Here is a 22,182-nt window from a genome sequence, read left to right on the forward strand (position 1 = left end):
GTTTAGTCATTGCCAGTTGATAATAGTCCTAAATACTAACTCAGTTTTACCAGTTGATCCATAGTCCGAACTAGTATTATGGTGTGTGTTAACTTGAGGTGGCTTATTTACATGTCAACATAGATTGGAAGGTATATAAAAGAGGGACAAAATAAAAATGGAGAGCCTCAAATAAACCTTTAAGTATATATGTTATTTGCCATATCTCACTTTAATTTGTCTTTTTTTTTACTCGCATCAAATTGATTTTGTTTTCCCAAAACAGTCCAAGTCCACAATTTTTAACAAGACAATTTGGGTACTATAAGTCTGCAACATTATGTTGCTTATCTTCTACTCCCTCCGTCCCAAACTATAAGTCATTCCAAGAATCTTGGAAAGTCAAAAACATCTTAAGTTTGACTAAAATTATAGAAAAAATTATAAAGATTTGTGACATCAAATAGATATACTATGAAAATATAATTAATGAAGAACCCAATGATACTTATTTAATATCATAATTGTTATTATTTATCATATAATTTTAGTCAAACTTAAAATGTTTTTACTCTCCATGATTTTTGGAATGCCTTATAATTTAGGATGGAGGGAGTATGTGATTTATTAATATGTACACTTGTTTTCCTAATCCAAGTGGGAGGAAGTTGCAGGTGGAACAAGCTGACAGTATAATCAGTGTATATATCAACCAACCTTGGTGACGTACGGAAATCTTGAATTATATAGGGGTTATCTAGCTAGGTTACCTAGCTACGTACTAGAGGTTACTAGTACAAATATACTACTGCAACTCTTCTGTGTATCCGAAAAAAAGAGTATTAACTAAATAATCACGTTGCCGGCCCGATCAAAAAATAATTATAATTTATAAGTATATTGAAAAGGCATACACCAAGTGTGTACGACCATACCCATCTACAGTACGTATTACTCTTGAATATCCTTGAGTGTTATGAATGCCTTGTACTAGTACCATTATATTCCAGTTGGACGCTAGGCAAATTAAAACACTAGAGATCGACGTCAATAGGAGCCATCCTCTCAAATTAACCTGATGGGTGACCTTGACATGATGCGCAAGGATTAGCGTTGCCAATCTTTTCAGAGATTGGCCTTCAACTAGATTAATCAAACCACTGTCCTTGTTTACTACCCTTAAACCAGGCCATTTTGTCAGCGGTGTGTGGATACAAATGCCAACTAATTCCTCGCAAGAAAAGTCTTTGAATGCCTTAAGTTCAGTAGGCTCTCCCATTCTCCGCCGTGCTGATGAACCATCCGATTCTCCGGACTATATATTCTTTTAGAGTTTAGATGCTTAAGAATCTACCATACGTGATCTCTTCTCCTTTTTTTTCATTTGGAGAACGGCTCTACATTTTATTTTTATTTTTTTGCCCAAACCACTTAGAAGCGTTTCGATTGGCAAAATAATAAATGGCACATCTGAGCAAGGTATATAGTCCAAATTCCAAATGCACAATCCCTTTCAAAGTGATGCTCAGAGCATTTGTCATCCTTATCTCATCACCTACTGACATTTTATACAAAATGTGTACTTAGCTCCATCTTCTTCTTTTTACTGGACGCAAACCCTCAACAGAAACCACACTCACGCCACCGCAGGCATGCACGTCTCCTACGCACGCTACAGATATTAACTGAAAGCATGTAATAAGGCCTCACGCTTGCACACACTTTACCATTGAAAATGCACATGCGCGCGTGTGTGCAGTGTACTACTAAATTAATGAGTAGACACTGGCACTGGGTCTAATTAATATAAGAAGAACCCTACCTTGTAAAGCTGGTTGTACACCCACAGCTTTGGCACACAAAGCAAAGAGATCATCAGCCTAAGCAAAAGCACAGAAGAATAACGTATATATGGCTATGCCCAAACAAAGAAAACACAAAGATAACGCACAGGGATCAGGGATCACTACAGTGCACTGGCTTTTCTCCATATTGGTGCCCAACAATTGGATCCCCCGTCACTGTCCATCCGGTTCTTCAGCAGCGGCTTCTAGAAGAAATCTGTCATCAAGGCTTGCCATCTTCAAGTTGCAGTGGGACTCGGCCACACATGCATCTTGGTCACACGTTTATATATCTATCTATCTGTGTTGTTAGTTGCCGCATCATCTCAGTCAGTCACTCAGTCTGATTAATTTTATAACGGCACCGATTAGTTGATCAAGTACTGGTCAGCTGTGTGTTTGTTTTGGAGCCATGCCATTATATTAGCATCTATATATAGCGAAGTGACACCTTCGGCTGCAGAATAATTTGGGCGGCAGCTTCGAACGTTGTCGCCTTGTCGATCGTCCCCGGCCCGGCCCTGTTTGGATAGAAAGTAATTTTAAAGTTTTTAAAAATATTATGATTTTTATAAAATATTTTGGTTTTAGAGTGTCATGAAGTGTTTTGGGTGTAACAAACTTTATGGTTTTGAATTTCTGAAATTGTTGTTTTTTTGGAGTTTTTAAAAATGCACTCTAGACCTCTTTTTTTTTTTCTAAATCATGGTTTTATACATCAGTAGTTCTAAAACTATAGTTTTTTAATAATATGGTTTCTTAATACTATAACATCCAAACGCATATGGAGAAGAGAAATGGGTACAGACCTATCGATGGCTTTGCTGATGCCACCATATATATATAGACACGGACAGGCACAGGTAGCATCCAAACTGCTGGATCGCATGCATGTCTATCCATTCTGATCACACCTGACAGGATCTCAGATCAGGGACACCAGCCATGTGTATGTATGCCAGGCCTTGCAATGCCGGCATGTTGATCATGCACAGGGACAGGGCAAGCAGTGAAACCATGCTTTGCATATCCGTGCAGTGACGATGAGCACAGGCTAATAAATTAAGGCTTACTCCTAGGTCCTAGACGATGGACACGTCTCAGACAAGATCCGGAGTAATTGGTGTTCAAAGGTATCCGGACGATATGACTCATCTGGGCAAATCAAAAACTGTCCGTGTGTCTAGGTTGCACGACCGATTATAGTTGGGGTTACAGGAAGCTAGCGCGTGATCTCTCTCGTTTATCACCCTGTACGCGGGTGGGCAATGGTATTGCCGACCATGTGCTATCGATTTACTTGGGTCGTCGCTATCGGATTAGTTGGAAACCTGCAGCGTAGTGTGCTTCGTAGACGTAGACATGTGCTATGGGGTATCTAAAAACTTCTCTTTTCGTGAACTAAACAAGACTTCATATTGCACTCTCGACCTCTGGAAAAGAGAAATTTTAGCCAAAGTATATATACATATACTTAATTCTAGCTAGAATGTAAGCCACTAGATCAGACCTAGCTAGCCTTGACAACCACTGCGTATTATCAAAAGATTCCCAAATCCGAACTCGTCTAGGGTACATTTCCATCAAGTTGCTCATTGGTTACTAAATTATATTAATTAACTAATAAGTGAAAGACAATGCAGTGGAACTGTGGACCGAAGTGGAAGACCCCAAGCTAGTCCCCAAATGCGTGTATCACCAACTAGCTATGCACATTTTCTGCAGGCAAATCAAAGAGCTAGCCACTACAACAAAGCTAGACTTTGACTTCAAGGTAAAACTGGGACACCATACCGTATCGCTGCTGCTATTGAGCCATGCATGATTTTGGCCACGCATCGTCATCGTCTGCCTGGTCTCCGACGTGCTGCTCACGGTATTTGACGCAGCCGTGGTGTAGTGCAGTAGTGCTCTATCACTTTCACCTACACTATTTCCTTTTTCTAGGCTCTAGCATGCAGTCTTCTAGTCAGTATATACTACATTTTTTTTTCTTGAGTCGTTAGTGACCTTAAACTGCATCTACTCTGTAACTAAGCATAACTATCATGGCTAGCTTGATTATTAGCTCCCAAAAGTTGTGTGATTTGTATAACAGTTATGAGGCGCCGGTCAGATTCTCCTTGTATGAGACTCATAAGGATGTGGACCGGGCACACCAAAAAGTACAATGAAAATCTGGATTTTAACTTGCAGGTGAGGAGAAGTTCAGCATGGAATGGAGTAACTAACAGGAATTTAATAGAACCATTATCCCTCCCATCAGAAGATTCTAGAAGGATCTCTGGGATGAGATCTTTAACAACGCGTGATCGACCCAACTGATTGATTGCTCATGAAGCTGGATCGCATTCGCCAAGTGTAATTTAGTCAATCTCTGTCCTACGAACACATCTAGGAAATGATGGTCACTTTGCCCCTCTGTGCTTTTTCTTTACATTATATTTTAGAATGGTGAAAACGAGAGGCATGATAGCCGTGTTTTGCACGGTGCATTTAGTGGCGGACCGATGGTCACCGTACTGGGTAAAACAGGCTCCAGGAGCTTTTGCTTTCCTTAGCGTCAATTCTTATTTCAGAAGGTCCCGGATGAGGATGACAACGGTCTTCCCTCTCCTTACCTCTTGGTAGTAAAAAACGAAGCTTTACCTACTACTCCGTCACCATCGCCAACACGAACTAAGGCTTTAGTTTGCTAAAAGAAAATTTTTTAGTATCACATCGAATGTTTCAGAAGATATCGAGAGGGATTTTCGAATATGTACTAATAAAAAACAAATTATATAGTTCAATTGAAAACTATGAGACGAATTTATGAAGCCTAATTAATTCATCATAAGCACATATGGGTTACTATAGCAATTATGGCTAATCATGGACTAATTAGTATTAAAAGATTAAAAGATTTGTCTCGCGATTTATAACTAAACTTGCAGTTAGTTTTTTCGTCTACATCTGATGCTCCATGCATGTATCCAAAGATTCTATGATATGGATGAAAAGTGTCTGCGCCGGTCACTTCAATGGTAGGTTAGCGACCACGCTGATTCGTCCTCAAGTCACTACGATCACCATTTTTTGTTTATTTATATAACAACTTACTCACCATTTTTTCTAAAGGACGACAAAGTCACTACTGAGGTGCTTACTAATAACAAACTAACGTTGTCATGAAAAGATTGATATTGATTTCTTACCTATATCTACTATTAAATGTGTGAATTATACCTCCGGCCGGTCCCTGATTAAAACAAACCCATTCTATTATGGACTTCAACCTCTTAAATCTGATCAAAACTTTATATACTAAAAAATGATTAATATTTATGATACTAAACAAGTATAAACTTTATTATAATTATATTTTATAGTATACTTACTCGGTGTCATCAATGTTGATACACTTTTCTATATACTTGATCAAATTCTGGATGATTTGGCTTATGACAAACTAGAATGACATTCTACGAGAGACAAGGTAGTAGTAAATAAAATGTCATTGCCACTGTTCACCTAGCCAAAAAGACATTCATGTTTTCTTGCTCCTCTAGACCTAATGCCCAATCGCACAAGTACTACTCGCTCATATCACCAATTTCCAACCATCCTCCTCCAAACACACCTTGCTACCTTGTCCATCCATTCCCAATCATCATCATACTCAAGAGCATCATCTATGTTGTGGTCCCTGCCACCAATGGTTTAAGTATCCCTATCACCCTGTTGTGTTGAGCTAGCCTTCCTCTCTAGCTTCCCTCTAAGCTTGAGGAACTCAAAGTTCTAACTTGAAAGTGAACTCTAAGGCAATGTTGCTAACGTGTTCTAGCCATTTTAGTTGAGCTATGGAAGTAGTGTCACGAATATGCATCCTAGATCTATGAACTGAAAAGACCTTCTCAAACATATGAGGTATGTTAGAAAACATCCTAGACTACAAACAAGATTGTTGTGACGTGTTTGTTGAAGCATAACCTTGACAAAAATCATTAAGTTTTTTATTTGGACTGGTCACTTCATGCAACTCAATATGATATGGTATCAGGTTGAAGCTTTCGAATTTGATCCTTGGTTGGTTGTAAGGAACATGGGCTCAATGCCATATTATATAGTGATTTTGGTGATTATAAGGGCAAGTCAATCAATAGGATTAACATATGTGCTAAAATGTGTTAGACATTGGTTTTAGGGATGCAAGGAAACAAGTGGCATGAAGATTGGAGAAGAACCATAAAGAAATCAAGAAAAAAAGAAAAAACTTAGACATATGGTCATAGTGACAAAAGCATTATGCAAATGAAATGGTCAAAACAGTCTAGTGGCAAGGAAAATAAGAGAATTAGATAATATGTTTGAAAGTGCATGTAGACCCTAAGTGAGTTTTGGTGGATTAAATGGCAACATGATCAAGGGGCTAATAATATTCATGAAATTTACATGTTCTAGGTTGATTATTATATGTTGAACTCATAATGTATGTTGTTGATGTAATAATAAATGAGAAATGAGTCTAAGGATTGGTTATTGAAATGCATAAATGACAAGCTTAGGTTGTATGTCGCAAGAGAGATATGGCTTGATGAATATCAATTGATCTCTGTGAAAGGTCCTAAGTGGCTAGAAGGGGGGTGAATAGCATAATAAAAAATTCTACAAAACACTAGAGTGACTAGTTAGTTAAATAAATAGTAAAGCTTTTTGCTCTAGTTCTACACAAGGGTTACAAGCTACCTATCTAATCAATTCTGATTGGATACAATCTTTAGGCACAAAAAAGACTGTGTCTCTACTCCACTAAACTAGTGAACTAACAAGAACTAGTTACAACTATCTACACTACTAGCTAGCTAACTACTCTAGAGCTACACAAGAGAACTATCTACAAAGAGTAATAGCAAATATAAATACAAGAGTAGAGAGGAGTATAACAATCATGGCAAGAGATGATCAATCAGGAATACCAATGAATACCAAGTGATCGAGGGACAATTGACACATAATTTTTATCTTGAGGTTCATGTGCTTGCCAGCACGCTAGTCCCTGTTGTGAAGGCCGATTCACTTGGTGGTTTATGAGCTAATTGGTACCATACCGAGCCCAACAAATGAGTATCGCAAGAACATACACAGATAAAGGCACTCAACTTCATGAGCAATTACTAGAGTGGCTTTTGGCGCTCTGTCGGGGAATAAGCCCAAGAACCTCTCACAAATCACCAGGAGATGGCCATGAACAATCAACAACTCGTGCCAACTCTCCTCCGTTGCTTCAAGCCATCTAGGTGGCAGAAACCATTGAGAGTAACAAGCAATTCCGTAGCTCAATGATCACTAATGCCACTTGGTGCTCAAACTCTAAGCAAATGCACTAGAATCACTCCTAACCTCACAAAGATGATGAATAAATAAAGAAGACGAGTGAAAGGTGTTTGGCTTAGCTCACAAGGATGTATATCAATGATCAAAATGTCGAAGAGAGTGAGCTAGAACCAACCAAGGTCTATTTATAAGCCACCACTCAAAACGTACCTGTTGGCCACTCTTATTGGGTTGTCTATGTCCAAATCGGATGCTCTCCCAGTGGTCGGATGCTCTGCCCAGCGTTCGGTGATGCCACATGTCGCTGCTATGTTATTCAACCATTTGAAATAGCCATTGCGACCCTTGTGTGCACAATACCCTATGTTTGGACCAGTGACCGTACTCAACCAAAGCCAGAGCCTGATGCGATCCACAGAGCTCCTAGAGCCTCTTTTTCATGATCGGACACGTCAGGTCAAGGGTGATCGGACCCACTACCGCATCTAGTTTGCCATTGTGAGTTGTGCCATCCTGTGAATAGTAACCCCCGCGTATCTAGCTAGCATGTTGGCCGAGACTCGGAGTTTGCTACCGGACACGTTTGGTCCACCCGAGGACAACGTCCAGTCACTGCAATGACCCTTCTTCTCTTCACCTCTTCTCCCTTGTGCAAATGTGTTAACTTCACCAAGTTTCATCACTTCTGCACATGAGTTAGCATTTTACAAACATGTTTTCCAAGAGATGTTAGCACATGAGTTAGCATTTCACATACAGTGTTTTACTACTATTTAAAAATATCAGGAGAATTCTACTTTTTTGGTAGGGACGTCTCCTCCCTTCCTTCTTCGTCTTACAGGAGTACTATTTCACACAAGGTCTTATATAGACAATTATGGGTTACTATTTATATAGCTACTAGCAAATATGCACGTGCGGCACGCACATGTTTATCAAAAACACCATTGCACAATTAATATTATGCTAGAAAGACTAAATCATTAGCTTGAATGAGATTCAGACTCCATAAAATAAAAATCAATAGTGTCTATAAGAAGGATAAAGATATTTGCCTATATATATATGAGCAAAGAACACTAACCAATTAGCAATATAATAAAGATTGGATAAGAATGAAAAAAATACCTAACCTTCACCTAGTCGTGCTTTATTAATTTGATGACGAAGCGATCGATATATAATTTGGTAAATTCATTTTCTAGTTATGTGTACCAAGATTCATGAATCCACAACACTGTTCATAAACAATTGTGACTTGATTGACTTAGTACTCGTAGATAGTCTATGAAATTATCATCAACGATTAGGATCAACTGGGCGGTTGTGGTCTCTTCGGTCAAGATTAGGAATATTAACTTAAATCCAAGCATCATATCATGATCGGGAAGTTTTGTTCGCGTAGCTTTGGTTGAAGATTGGAATTCCCGACTCTAGACTCTCATTTCCCAAGTGCAAACCTCTGCGGTTGTCGGCTGAGCGTGTGGTGGCCTTTGCAGAAAGGCATGCCTGTATTAGCCGAGCAGCAGCGAGGCGGCAAAGGCGAGCAGTGGCAGGAGGTAAGGCGGGCACCTCATGCTCCGCGAACGTGGTGTCGAGCGTGTCCGCACAGGCCGCCACATGGTGGGCTGCTAGCGGCGAGCTACTTGTGCACGGGGCTTGCAATGTCAAGGCGTCGGCAAGAGCCAAGTACCGACAACGTACGTGCAGATTGTAGTTGGGCTATTGAGGTATCAATTTGATTTATTTGAAAAATTTTCTATTTTCTTTGTCTATTTTGTTAATTAAAATTAGATTATATTTCTTAGTGATCTATTTGTTAATTTAAATTAGTTTTTTTACCACAAGCTACGAATTTTTAGTATGATCTGTTACGATCTATTTTTTAACTGATATAAGTCTATTTGCTTATATTTATTAAATTATATTTTTCTATGAAGAAGTATTATCTGAATTTAGATCCGATCTATTACTATCTTTTTTTTATCCAGTTTAGATGTAATCTGATATTTTTTCTCTTAGGGTGCACTTGTTTTCTTTTATTCAACTTTGGTTCTGTGGTGGACTTGTTTTCTGCGGACAACTTTTTTTATCCAAGTTTAGTTCTACTATGTAAGGGACTTGATAAAATCCAAGTGCCCTTTTTCTAGGTAACGTTTATTGCATATATTTTATGTTAAAATTATAGTTTTTGTCCTTTGCTATTTGTGTAGATATAATCTGATTTTTTTTGTTTGAGAATAAAAACCCCATTAGAAAAGATCACAAATTTGAAAAAAACTGATTTATCAATTTATAATTTTTTCTTTTATAACACAAAAACAATTAGCAAATCATCGTATACTTCACAACTGATAATCCATACCGGCCGATCGCCTAATACGTGTACGTACATAGTTTGCACCTGCCATGCGCGTGTGTCGTCCATGCATACCTGATACGTGTGATCCGGAATACACACTGCCCCACCGGAAACGAAGATGGACACAACGGTGGCGCATGCACATGTGAAACCGTTGCCTGAATCCGGCATCTGAATCGTGACTATGTAAACGATTCTGTTGGGAGCATTTTAGTTGTATGTAGAGAGAGTTACATGAGATATACATGAGATATTATACGAGTCCTATACGAAGTAATGTGAGATTGAGTCTTAGATTGAGAGGAGTCTTACATCTTATATATATATGTAAGATCTTAAGTAATAGAGGGTTTATATAGCACGTCAATTAAATCGAACGGTTATAGGAAGAGCTCTTTTAAAAAAAAACTCGCTCTTTTACAGTGTGATGATGATGATATGATTATATCTTTTTTAAAACTAAATGTGAACTCTTATATGTATGCAATGGCGCGACAGAACCTTCAGTGGAGGTTAATGAATAGAAAACCACTAAAAATATAGAGATGACTGACACTGTTATACAAGAAACGTTGTAGAGGTGTTTAAAAACGGTTTTTAGAAGCGAGGATCTCTAAAAATCATCGATTTTTTGAGATGGGTCATTAACAGCCGTTTTGGTTTCGGGATTGACTTCACTCGTCGTGGGGTGCTCTGACATGCGCTTGTCTGATGTTTCTTTCAGGTGTCAATCCGTCCAGGAGGCTTGTCCTGCTAATGGTCTATCCAAGTGCGGCATGGAACGTACTCAGTCCACGATACAAACCAAACAGCTCAATCAGCTTCAGATACTGGATCGGATAATTCCGGATAGGGTCACGCATCACAAATTTATATATGTGTTCGTTGATTTATTGAGAGAAAAAAAAATACTATTGAATGGTTAGTAGATTTGTCAGAAAAGCTCAAACGAATAATATATAAATAAAATTATTTAAAAAAAATTCAGCCAAAAGTATTGTTCATTAACTTGTTGTAAAAGAAAAACATTATTAAATAACTGACGAATTTGACAAGCTCAAACGAACAGGCAGTAAGTAAAATCATCAAAAATGTCTTGAAACAAGCTTACTAAGTAAGCACCATGGCCGTGCGTCACAAATCATAAGGTACACGAGAAACAGGCAATCCATTAGCAAATTCGTATCAAAAGTAATAGATAGCCAAAGGAAAAGCACTACTCACACCATAAACAGTGAATCATGCTGGATTTTTGCGACAAAGGAACGCGCCGCGCCGCACTGACCACCGCATCTCGCTCGTTTGGAAGCGTCTGTCTTCAGAGCTTCTCCAAATCCACACCATGACACCAGTAGGCCAGCAGCCCACCGACCGCGTCTCCCACGTCCTCCGAAACCGAGCACCGCAATCCGCGAACTCGTGGCGCCTGGAGCTTTCGTGTTAGGGGCGTGCCGAGAACTGTGGCGCACCCACCCACCCCACCCAGCCCAACCCCAGCCCAGCCACAGCCTGCCTCTGCCTCCCAAAAGCGCCACCCGTTGATAAAAAGCAAAGCGGGCGACCCAGCGAGAGCGGCCAAAAGCTACGCTCGCCGAGCGCCGTGGCACGGCAGAACCCGCAGGACGCATCAGCTAGCTAGCCGATCGAGCACCGCACCGCGAAGCAAACGCGAGGGAGGAGGCCGCGCCCGCGAAGGAATCACCTGCCCGGGGGCGCGGCGCGGGCCGCCCACCGCCCAGCCGCTGCCGCTGGCCGTGTGCTGTGCCTGCCCACGGGAACGGGGGATAGCTGGCTGACGGACGCATTGCGGTGCGGACGGACTGGGGGGGGGGGGGGGGGGGGGGGGGGACTACGGGTAAAGATAATAAAAAGGGCCGGGCGTGGCGGGGCGCAACCACCGCCGTGCCGCCTCGAAGAGGAGGAGGAGGAGGACGACGACGACGACAAAGCTCTCGCGCCGCGGCTGACGCCATGTGGACGCCGTCGCGCGGGAGCAACGCCCGGCGCAGCGGCCACCGCCGCATCGCGGACTACCTGGCGGACGACCAGACCACCACCACGGCCACCGCCACCGACGCCTCCGACAACGAGTCCTACACTACCGCCTATGGGGAGGAGTTCTTCGCCGCCGCCGCCGCCGCCGCAGCCGGGAGTGGCGGCGGCGGCGGCATGCTGCCGGCATTCCTCGCGGACCAGGGGGACCTGGTGGAGGTCATGCTGGAGCTGGACGAGGAGTCCATGGTGGTGCGCAGCGTCACGCCCACCAGCGCCACGCTCTACGGCGCCGCCTCCCTCCCGGCGCCGCATCCGCCCGCGGGGTTCGTCGGGGTGTCGCCGTCGCCGCGCCGCGCGCCGTCCGAGGGCGGCGGCCGCCTGAGCCGGTGCTCGTCGACGTCGTCGCGGATACGGAAGAAGTTCGCCTGGCTGCGGTCGCCGTCGCCGTCGCCGTCCCCGTACCGCCCCACGCCCGCCGAGCTGCAGCGGGAGGCCGCCATGGCGGCGCGCGAGCGGCGGCGGGAGCAGGCGCAGCTCAACCGCTCCCGCGCGGGCGCCAGGCGCGCGCTCAAGGGCCTCCGCTTCATCAGCCGCACCACGGGCTCCGTCGAGGCCGCCGAGCTCTGGCGACGCGTCGAGGAGCGATTCAACGACCTCGCTCGCGAAGGGCTCCTCTCCCGCGACGACTTCGGCGAATGCATCGGTACGTCGTGCTGGCTGCTGCTTGGCGGCAATTCACATTGTTATCCGCACATGCGAGAAAAGCAGCTTGCTCGATCCTAATTGCGACGTCCTTGTCCGCGCATGGCGGGCGCTCCGCACCCCCAACTGATGCAGGAATGGTGGACTCCAAGGAGTTCGCGGTGGGCATCTTCGACGCGCTGGCGCGGCGGCGGCGGCAGAACCTGGAGCGGATCACCAAGGAGGAGCTCTACGACTTCTGGCTCCAGATCTCCGATCAGAGCTTCGACGCGCGCCTCCAGATCTTCTTCGACATGTATTTCAATTTCACGCGCCCCATTTCTCTTCTTTCTTTCCCCGGATCCCAAGTAACGTCAGAAATCGATCCGTCCCAACTCCCGATGCGTGCGCACCTGCACTACGCCACGCTTTGCCCCCCGCCAGATTCTTGACGAGCTTCTTCTTCTCCTTGTGGTGCCGTTCTCGGCCCCAAATTCAGGGTGGACACCAACGTGGACGGGAGGATAACGAGGGAGGAAGTACAGGAGGTGACTTGTTTAACCACACTTTTCTAATCCTCTTTCTTCACTCCTCCCTTCTGTGCATGATGCATCTCTCTGGTTTTAGCTCAAACTGCCAAGTGCCAACACAAAAGAGAGCAGTGCACTCTGCACCATTTAGAACTTTCTTCTTGTGGGCACCCTGCTCTGATTACCAAACCGCTGCTTCTAGTGGAGTACCACTAGTGTAGTTGTAGTGTACATATTACTCATGTTTAATTAATTAGTCCTGCTAATTATTACTGCGGTAAACTATCCACGTGCTCCGCCGCTAATCCAGCTAGTTGTTTGGCTTGGTCTCCCTCCTGCCACCTCAGCTGATCGTGCTCAGCGCGTCGGCCAACAAGCTGGCGAAGCTCAAGGAGCAGGGGGAGGAGTACGCGGCGCTCATCATGGAGGAGCTCGACCCCGAGAACCTTGGCTACATAGAGGTACGCGACGCGGCCGGTGGTGTTCTTGGTCTTGTCTTGGCCGTACTGCCCTACTACGGGCTACGGCGGCTCCTGCCGTCTGTCATTTTGACTACCGTGGAGTCGGAGCACGTGTGCTGCCTCCGTACTGACACGTGTGCTGCTTCTTCCCTGCCTCGCCTCGCCAGCTGTGGCAGCTCGAGGCGCTGCTGCTCGAGCGCGACACCTACATGAACTACAGCCGCCCGCTGAGCACGGCCAGCGGGGCCCAGTGGAGCCAGAACCTCGGCGGCGGCGGCGGCACGCTGACGGTACCAGGAGGAGGAGCAGACGGCGGCGGCTGCGGCGCCGACGGCGATAACCCGCTCGAGCGTCGCCGGATGAGCTGGGGCGTGCGGAAGGCGGCGGCGCGGGTGCGCGTGGCGGCGGAGGAGAACTGGCGCCGCGCCTGGGTGCTGGCGCTGTGGTTCGCGGCCATGGCGGCGCTGTTCGTGTGGAAGTTCGTGCAGTACCGGCGCATGGCGGCGTTCCAGGTGATGGGGTACTGCCTCCCGACGGCCAAGGGCGCCGCGGAGACGCTCAAGCTCAACATGGCGCTCGTGCTCCTCCCCGTCTGCCGCAACACGCTCACGTGGCTCCGCTCCTCCTGGGCCCGCTTCTTCGTCCCCTTCGACGACAACATCACCTTCCACAAGGTAATTAAAGAGCCGACTTACTATATACTACAGTAGAATATTCTCAGTCACTTCCGCAAAAATATCCTCGCGTCCGACGTGGCGTGCCACCTACTCACGCACGGTGGATTCGTCGCCCATGAATGATGGTAACATCCAAGCGGTCGAGGACTCTGAGGTTTGGTCATTTACGGTAAAAACTGGTCCGGCGGCCGGGGGGGTCGGTGGTTGGTTCGGCCGTCGCCGTCGGGGACGAGGCGCGGCGGCTATGTCGTACGCGGCGGGAACGTGGCGTCCAATGATTGGCCGCCCACGTTGGGGGTCCCGGATCCCGTGTGGAAGGGCCGCTGCCGGCCAAGGCTGCTCCGGCCCCATGTGGTAGCTCGAGACTTTGGGCCTTTGGCTACTATATACCGGCTACTCGTAGTACGTACGTAGAACACAACGTGTACTCTCCTGGCTCGCCACCGTACTCGTCTACGGTGGGTTCCCAGATACGCAGGCGGCAGGCCAGGTTTCCATCACATGTTCCGTGCCGCGTAGGGGGCAGCTGCGCGGCCAAGCGGTCTAATGATTCTGTTCCGACGGGAAGTGAAGCCTCCGTGCAGCACAGAAGATCCCTTGCCCCCGGTTGGGACAATTGCGTGCTGGGGCCGAGCCCAGTAAACGGTCAAGTCAAAAGTCAGCCGCCTCCCGGTCGGTTTAGACAAACGAACAAGAAATTCTATTCTTGCAGGCGGGTCCTACGCCATTTTGGGTCTTGTTTACCTTAAAAATTTTTGCAAAATAAGAATAATAGCACTTTCGTTTGTATTTGGTAAATATTGTCAAATCATGAACTAACTAGATTTAAAAGATCCATATCGTAAATTATAGATAAACTGTGTAATTAGTTATTTCTTTTATCTATATTTAGTGATTTATATATGTGCCGTAAGATTTAATGTAATGGAGAATGTGAAAAATTTTACAAAATATTTTAGAAAGTACTGCAAGTGTCCTGCAAGTCTTCGAGTCGCTGGTGGGTCCCAGCGGTGGGGCCTCGATAGTAACCGGGCCGGGCACTGTCTGTCCGGTAACGACGACTCGTGACCGAAGCAAAGACCATGACGTGCGTTTTTTTTTGTTTGGAGATATATGACGTGCTTTTTTTTCCCTGCGTTCACTTTTACTGTCGTAATTCGTTATAGCGATTGCGAAATTTCCCAAGAAACTGGATCAACTGAAGTATCACCAATATGCTGTGTTGTTGACTTTTTTTTCTTTTCCCTCCTCCTCTCGTCGTCAGATGATCGCGACGGCGATCGTGGTGGGGATCACGCTGCACGCGGGGAACCACCTGGCGTGCGACTTCCCGCGGGTGATCGCGGCGAGCCCCGAGGAGTACTCGCTGGTGGCCGGCGCGTTCGGCGCGGACAAGCCCACGTACGCGGGGCTCCTGTCGGGCACCGAGGGCATCACGGGCGTCGCCATGGTGGTGCTCATGACCGTCTCCTTCACGCTCGCCACGCACCCGTTCCGCAAGGGCGAGCCCAAGCAGGGCGGCGCCAGTGGCAACGCCGTGACGTCGCGGCTCCCGGCGCCGCTCAACCGGCTCACCGGCTTCAACGCCTTCTGGTACTCGCACCACCTCCTCGGCATCGTGTACGCGCTCCTGCTCGTCCACGGCTACTTCCTCTTCCTCGTCCGGAGGTGGTACGAGAAGACGGTACGTGCATCTTTTTTCTTTCTCCGGATCCCCTATTGTGGATGTGATTTTTATTTCGGTGCATTTTTTCATCATGCGTTCCGTTGCATTCATTGCATTGCACGATGTGTTAGTTGCTCGTTGTTTCCAGCGAGCGAGCGAGCGCGCGCGCGCGCGCGCGAGAGAGAGAGAGAGAGAGAGAGAGAGAGAGAGAGAGAGGTGGCTCGGTTGCGACGTGTAGCGTAGCTTTCTGGAGGGTGACGGCTTTTCTGTTGTTTGGCCCGTCGCGCAAAGGCAAAGGTGACTGTAACCCGCCCGTCCACGACCGCGACCCTTTTCTTAGGACACGCCGTTGTCGCGGCCGGGGCTCCCTGCCGCTGCTGCTGCTTTATGTTGCCTTCTTCCAGAAACAACGTCTCGTGCCAATTTCAATTATCGTTATCCAGAGGAAACGAAAAAGGGCAAAAAGGGGGAAAAATTGTGCCACGACTCCACGAACCACGTCCACGGCAGTTGGCAGGAGGCGTGCCAAAGGAGTAGGACAGGCGGAATTCATTGAGTGACGAGCAGCAATGTCTGCGTTTCACAGCAGAGTCAATCATCTGCTCTTTGGTCATCCGGGATGAACAGCTTCAGAGAATTACTGTTACCGTGACGATGACACTCTAGTAGATTGTAGGTGAGCGTCTGCGTGCGTGAAGGGCGGAGGGCCGTTGGACGTGGGGTACAGCCGTAAGTAGTAGTAGATGCCTACAGCTACAGGGGGTGCTGCTGTCGGTGCCGCCGGAGTCAAACCGGAGCCATGCTTGCCAGCCCAGACGTGCTCTGAGCCTCCGCCCCCGGTCGAGATCGTCAAGGGAAACGACGCGTGGTCCGGCGGTCCGGGTTGGGTCCGTCCGGCTAGGCTCTTAAAGAGGTTGACAGTGCAGACGGGGATGATGATAGTCGCTGTGAGCTGTCACGCCTTCACGCCGGCAGGTGGTGATGTGCTCCACCGCCGCTCGTGCCACACCGCCCGGTAGGAGTACTGACGTGGGGAGCAGTGGCAGTCGCCGTAGTAGTCCTCGCCGTCTTGGGATCGGCGGATCCATGGACGGATCGAACAACTGCATGCGCTGCGCGGTTCAGGAACAACTCTTGGGCCCCGCTCCCCATGAATGGCATATGGATCCTGTCAGGTCAGCTCAGGTGTGGCCGTGTGGGCTACCATACCCAGGTCGGGGGCGGGGCCGCTCTGCCCAGCCGGAACGTGCAAAGGGCTCTTAGAAAATCTTGCTGTCTAAGGCCAGTCCAATTACATCATTTTCGGCACAGGACTACTACGGCCAATTATATAAGCTTCAGTTTCTTTGTTTCTTTCTCTAGGTCTGGTACGATTGTATGCCTACACGTATGAGTGTTTATGATGGTCCTACACTTGTTTGGTGGATCGGGCTAGAGCGTTGTTTTTTTTTTTATCAGGCCACTTTACAGGGCACTTTCGTTTGGATCTTTGCCCTGAAATAGGTGGGGATTGCACTAAGACTAATCATCGACGTAGATGGGCCTTCTTAGTGCTATCAATGGCCACGAATGCCCCCCCTGCGCTTTACAGGATGGAAGCACTGTTTTAGCAGTACAAGAAATTAAAACCCCCCCGTCTACTCTACATCTACAAACTCCAATCCATTAGTCCATTCATCGCTGGATAATGAATCCATTCTTCCATTCCCACCCATCCTAAAAGCCTAGCAGCCTTACCCCACTTTTACACGAGGGGACGTCTGTAGGCTGTTACACTCATGTCGTCGCTTTTAGTTTTACCACTGCGCCTACGCGTCTGTGTGCGCCAACACTCCCCACACCACGCGACACCCCGAATCTGCAAGCGACGGGAGTCGTCGCATCGCATGCCTTCGCCTTTAAGCTTCCCGTGATAACTGATGAGGTATGCGCAGGAAGCTTCTCCTTTGCGCTCCATTTATTCTTGGTGGTGGCAGTATACCAGCCGGCGCATCTTTTTTTTCCCCACTTCTTTCGGCCTTGTTTAGTTAGTCTTTAATTGACGAGACGAATCTTTTGAGTCTAGTTAGTCTATAATTAGACAATATTTGTCAAATACAAACGAAAGTGCTACAGTGTCGATTTTCCAAAATTTTTCGTAACTAAACAAGGAGTAGAGATGACATTGTCAATCGATCAGCGGCGCAGCAACCGGCTCGTTTTGACCCAAACCACATGGCCACCGCCCACCGGCATACTCCTATAGTATAGTACACAGTATAATGCACGGCCGCTCACCTACTACTACTGCTGCTGCCCCCGGCCGCCGGCAGCAGGCGACGCAACGACCCGACCGCTTGCTTTCTCCGCTTCCACATTTTGCCCCATGATCTCGTCACTCACACAACAGTTTTGTGTACATGTGGGCTGGCCTAGACTCTTATTATTCTCGCGCCACTAAAATTTGGCATGGCGTGACTTGGTGCACGTTCCCGTCTCACCAAACCTCCACACGAATGGTGACCTGCACTTACAAATGCTACTAATAATAAGTGCTAACGCCTTGGGTCCCTTGCTTGCCCCATGTAGCCATGTAGGCAGTGTGGAGGCAGCACAATGCTGTTGCTGTCCAGACCGGGGGGCAAGGCCGCAGGAGGCCTGAGTTGTAAAGGGACCATGGGCATGGGGACGGGGTGCCGACGGCATCTCATTCTCGTAGTCTTGGGATCGAATCCGATTAAAGAGCCTGTCTATACTCTAGTCTTGGCGTGCTAGTGAAAGGCAAAAGAGAAACAACTCAAGACGGAAAGAAAAGAAACAATAAGAAAGAATTGGGGGAAAAAAAAAGAGAGCATGTAGCCTTGTACTAGCTAGGCACCACTCGCCCCTAGAAACTTGCCGGCCGTGTGTGACCATGCGTGGAACTTCCCGTGAAGAGTGTTAGTTAGTTTAGATTGCCTGCGTGGCACGGGGCTTAGGCTACTCGCTGTCGCCGCTGGTTATCTTTTCTCCTTGGCATGGTGTTGCAGTGGGAGCCTTGTGACTGGACTGCGAGAGGTGCCGATCAGGACCACCTTTACGTTCAAGGGGAAATGCTGGGGGGTCCTCTGATCTGATGCTTCTCGCAATTCGCGATTGCTTTTCCATAGGCAGAATTGGTTATTGCTCAAGAGGCGTTGGATTCTGTTTGTTCTGGGGTCGCAGCCTCGCAGGTGCGGTAGGTTCGGCGGACGGTGATGTTGATGTCAGGCAGAATGGCAGATATATGGTGCTCTACTGAGTCATCTCATCCGAAAGGAATGCCTTTTGGGATCTTGTTGATTAGTAATCGTTCTTTCCTGGATTTCAATTATTCTGAATTTGACAAGCATGTCTGAAGAAAGACAGGAACTGCGGTTTCTAAACAATTTATTTGATTTGCTTGGATATATGCCATTTCGAATTGCACAACCCAGAAGGTTCAGATGTCAGAAAGTACACTCCAGTGTCCAGGACAATGCCCGGTAGTTAGAGCTATACTGGACTACACCACTACAAGTCTGAATATTTATTGTGCTAGAAACTGTCTACTAGTATATGCATGGGGATAAACGATTCAAGTAAAACACGCCGTGTCAGTGTCGCGGCATTCTGGAAGCGCGGGACCCCTTGCTATTTTAGTGCGTATTGTTTATCTCAACTTCTTTGGAACAATGCCATGTGGAAATTTCTCCTCACAAGCATTCTCATGTGGAACCAGCGCTGCTGTTTGCCTGCCTTGACTTTTGCACGGCCTCTAATCATTTCAGCAGCTCTTTGTTCAGGGGCTGATATTGAGTTTAAACACATCTTTTTTAATACGCTAATATTGATCTCATGGCGGTTTCAGACATGGATGTACATTTCTGTCCCACTGGTGCTGTATGTTGGCGAAAGGATGCTTAGAGCCTTGAGGTCAAATGCTTATACTGTAAAGATTATCAAGGTGAGTACTGGTGGTAACTGCAATGGCAAATTCATGCAGCTTAATTACAAGTGTCAATCTTTTTTAGTCTGTACCCCTAGTGCTACTAGTTGGCTACCTCTGCATGTTGATTACTTAATATTTCAGACTAGAAGGGTTCTTTAGTAACTTGCGCAAATTGCACTAAAAAAAGAACAACTTGCGCAGATTCAGTAATTAGTGATCCATTACAAGTTCCGATTCCATGTAGTTTGATACACTATTTTAGCTTCGATGCACATTTTTTTCTTTCAAAAAAAGGGGATCTGTATGTGGACAGGAGCAATGGAGAATGTTGTGGCCTAGTCATGCTGCCACTACTAGGACATCCACAAAAGAATATAGGCCCTGCTCGAACATTTCTGTCCTTCAGAAATTGCCTGTCGCTCTCTAATGATTTCCATGTCTTAAGGTCCATGCTCTTGGTTGATTGACTTCATTCTTTCCTGGGTGCTCTTCTGCCAAATCACAACATCAAATACACATACGTGTAATTACTGGTTTTAACATATAAAGGACTTACCTCCTGCTAAGCGGTTTGATAAACGTGCTTGTGTCTTTCTTTTTTCACCAACATTTCGATCTGAATGGAATAATCATTTAAGTATTAGGTGCTGCAGTAACCATAAAGAAGTGTCAAAACAAGAAAGAAGCATGTGCATACAGAAACTATACATTTAACATTATGTTTGTTTTTTGACGAAATGACAGAACATTTTTTGCCAAAATTAAATCAATCGATGGATATTTTCTTATGTAAATTTCATTATTGCAGGTGTGTCTTCTACCTGGAAGTGTATTGACCATAACAATGTCAAAGCCCTACGGATTTCGGTACAGAAGTGGACAGTACATATTTCTTCAATGTCCAATAATTTCTCCATTTGAATGGTTTGTATGACTCCGGATTTGAATCTCCTCGATCTACTCTTAGTTTCCAGTTAATTTAGTATTCACCTGCTGCGGCTTTGTGTTTGCAGGCACCCTTTCTCCATCACTTCAGCACCTGGAGATGACTACCTCAGTGTTCACATCCGAACAAATGGTGACTGGACACAAGAGCTCAAGCGCATATTTGTGGAGAACTACTTCTCACCACATCTTAACAGAAGAGCTTCATTTAGCGAGCTAGGTGCGGCAGAACCAAGAAGGTCCACCAATCTCTTTTTCCCATGGCTGCTTCTTTACATACCTAAGTAGAACTGAAACTGAACGTGTTTGTTTTCTATTCCACAGCTTGCCAAAATTACTTGTAGACGGACCATATGGTGCCCCTGCACAGGATTTTAGAAACTACGATGTTCTACTTCTTGTGGGCCTCGGAATCGGGGCAACACCATTCATAAGCATTCTAAGGGATCTGCTTAATAACATTAAGATAGCTGACGAGTTGATGGTACTGCTTTATCTTAATTTGTTCTCATTTTAACTTTTTTCTGCAGATATGCGAATTCCCATTTATAGCTTACATATCCTTTTTTGTGATTATTAGGACTTGGCAATGGAGACTAGCAGGTCTGAAGACAGCGCCAACAGCTTTAGCGTCTCAACAGCGAGTAGTAACCGGAAGAGAGCATACAGAACAAGCCGTGCACATTTTTACTGGGTCACCCGAGAAGCCGGATCATTTGAATGGTTCAAAGGGGTGATGAATGAGGTTGCAGAAATGGACAAGAAGGTAGAATTTGCTTCATTCCACATTTCCATCCATCTTGATGTCTGATCGTCCCTTCAGTTTACAACTATACTGACATTGAACTCATTGAAACCAGGGTGTCATAGAGTTGCACAATTACCTCACAAGTGTTTACGAGGAACGCGATGCACGGACAACTCTACTGTCCATGGTGCAAGCTCTGAACCATGCCAAGCATGGCGTCGACATCGTATCAGGAACCAGGGTATGCCGATTCTCTGAAACTAGTAGCACAAGATTATGTCCAGAGATCCTCTATTCTATGATTGCAAGTATAAATTCTAATTGAGAGTTTTATTTGCACTCGGCAGGTGAGGACACATTTCGCCAGACCCAACTGGAAGGAAGTCTTCACCCGGATCGCCTCCAAGCATCCGAATTCAACAGTTGGTAAACAATCTGCTCAGCCAACTCTAAAATATCTCCTCAAAATCCACGAGAATGTTTCTGATGCCGTATCATCCCTGCAGGTGTGTTCTACTGCGGCGCACCGATGCTTGCCAAAGAGCTGAAGACTCTATCGCACGAGATGAGCCACAAGACGGGCACTCGCTTCCACTTCCACAAGGAGTACTTCTGAATTTGGGACAGAGAGAATGCGCAACCGATGCTCATTCTAATGTGATCTGATCTCGATAGCGGTAGGTACCGGTATAAAGAAGACGGGGAAAATTTTGCACAGATGCAAGACAAAAACCAAGCTGACCTCCTCCTGATCTGGAACTGTACATAGCATAAAAGGAACAGAAGCACAGGGTTAGTTTAGTACGTAGCACAATTCAAATATATATTGACAAAGAAAAGAGAGAGAAATTAAAGGGCAGGATAGAGGCTGTTAACTCGAAGATATTGATTGATGATAGACATGGTATACGTGTACACAGTATAGTTATAAGGTACAGTACTATAGGTAGTAGCTATATATATATGAATCAATGAATATACGAGGAGCCACATGCTGCCATTCTGAAGTCTGGACGTGGTATTCTTCAGGCGTGTTCGTGACTGTGTTCC

The 22,182-nt window shown here is 46.0% G+C and overlaps 1 protein-coding gene across 2 annotated transcripts; it reads left to right on the forward strand.

Annotated features, from left to right (window-relative positions):
• On the forward strand, window positions 11,344–22,139 carry LOC8062736 (respiratory burst oxidase homolog protein E). 2 transcript variants are annotated; one of them, XM_021453912.1, is made up of 14 exons: window positions 11,344–12,199; window positions 12,334–12,493; window positions 12,677–12,725; window positions 13,055–13,168; window positions 13,336–13,842; window positions 15,110–15,529; window positions 19,359–19,454; window positions 20,248–20,363; window positions 20,453–20,623; window positions 20,709–20,868; window positions 20,965–21,150; window positions 21,245–21,373; window positions 21,480–21,558; window positions 21,639–22,139. In XM_021453912.1, the coding sequence occupies exons 1-14, from the start codon at window positions 11,473–11,475 to the stop codon at window positions 21,746–21,748; spliced, it is 3,024 nt and encodes a 1,007-aa protein (XP_021309587.1). In that variant the 5' UTR covers window positions 11,344–11,472; the 3' UTR covers window positions 21,749–22,139. The 2 variants fall into 2 exon arrangements, with proteins under 2 accessions (XP_021309587.1, XP_021309588.1); XM_021453913.1 differs by lacking the exons at window positions 20,965–21,150; window positions 21,245–21,373; window positions 21,480–21,558; window positions 21,639–22,139 and having other exon boundaries at window positions 20,453–20,604; window positions 20,709–20,862.

This window comes from Sorghum bicolor, chromosome 2 (assembly GCF_000003195.3).
Source record: "Sorghum bicolor cultivar BTx623 chromosome 2, Sorghum_bicolor_NCBIv3, whole genome shotgun sequence".
Lineage (NCBI taxonomy): Eukaryota > Viridiplantae > Streptophyta > Magnoliopsida > Poales > Poaceae > Sorghum > Sorghum bicolor.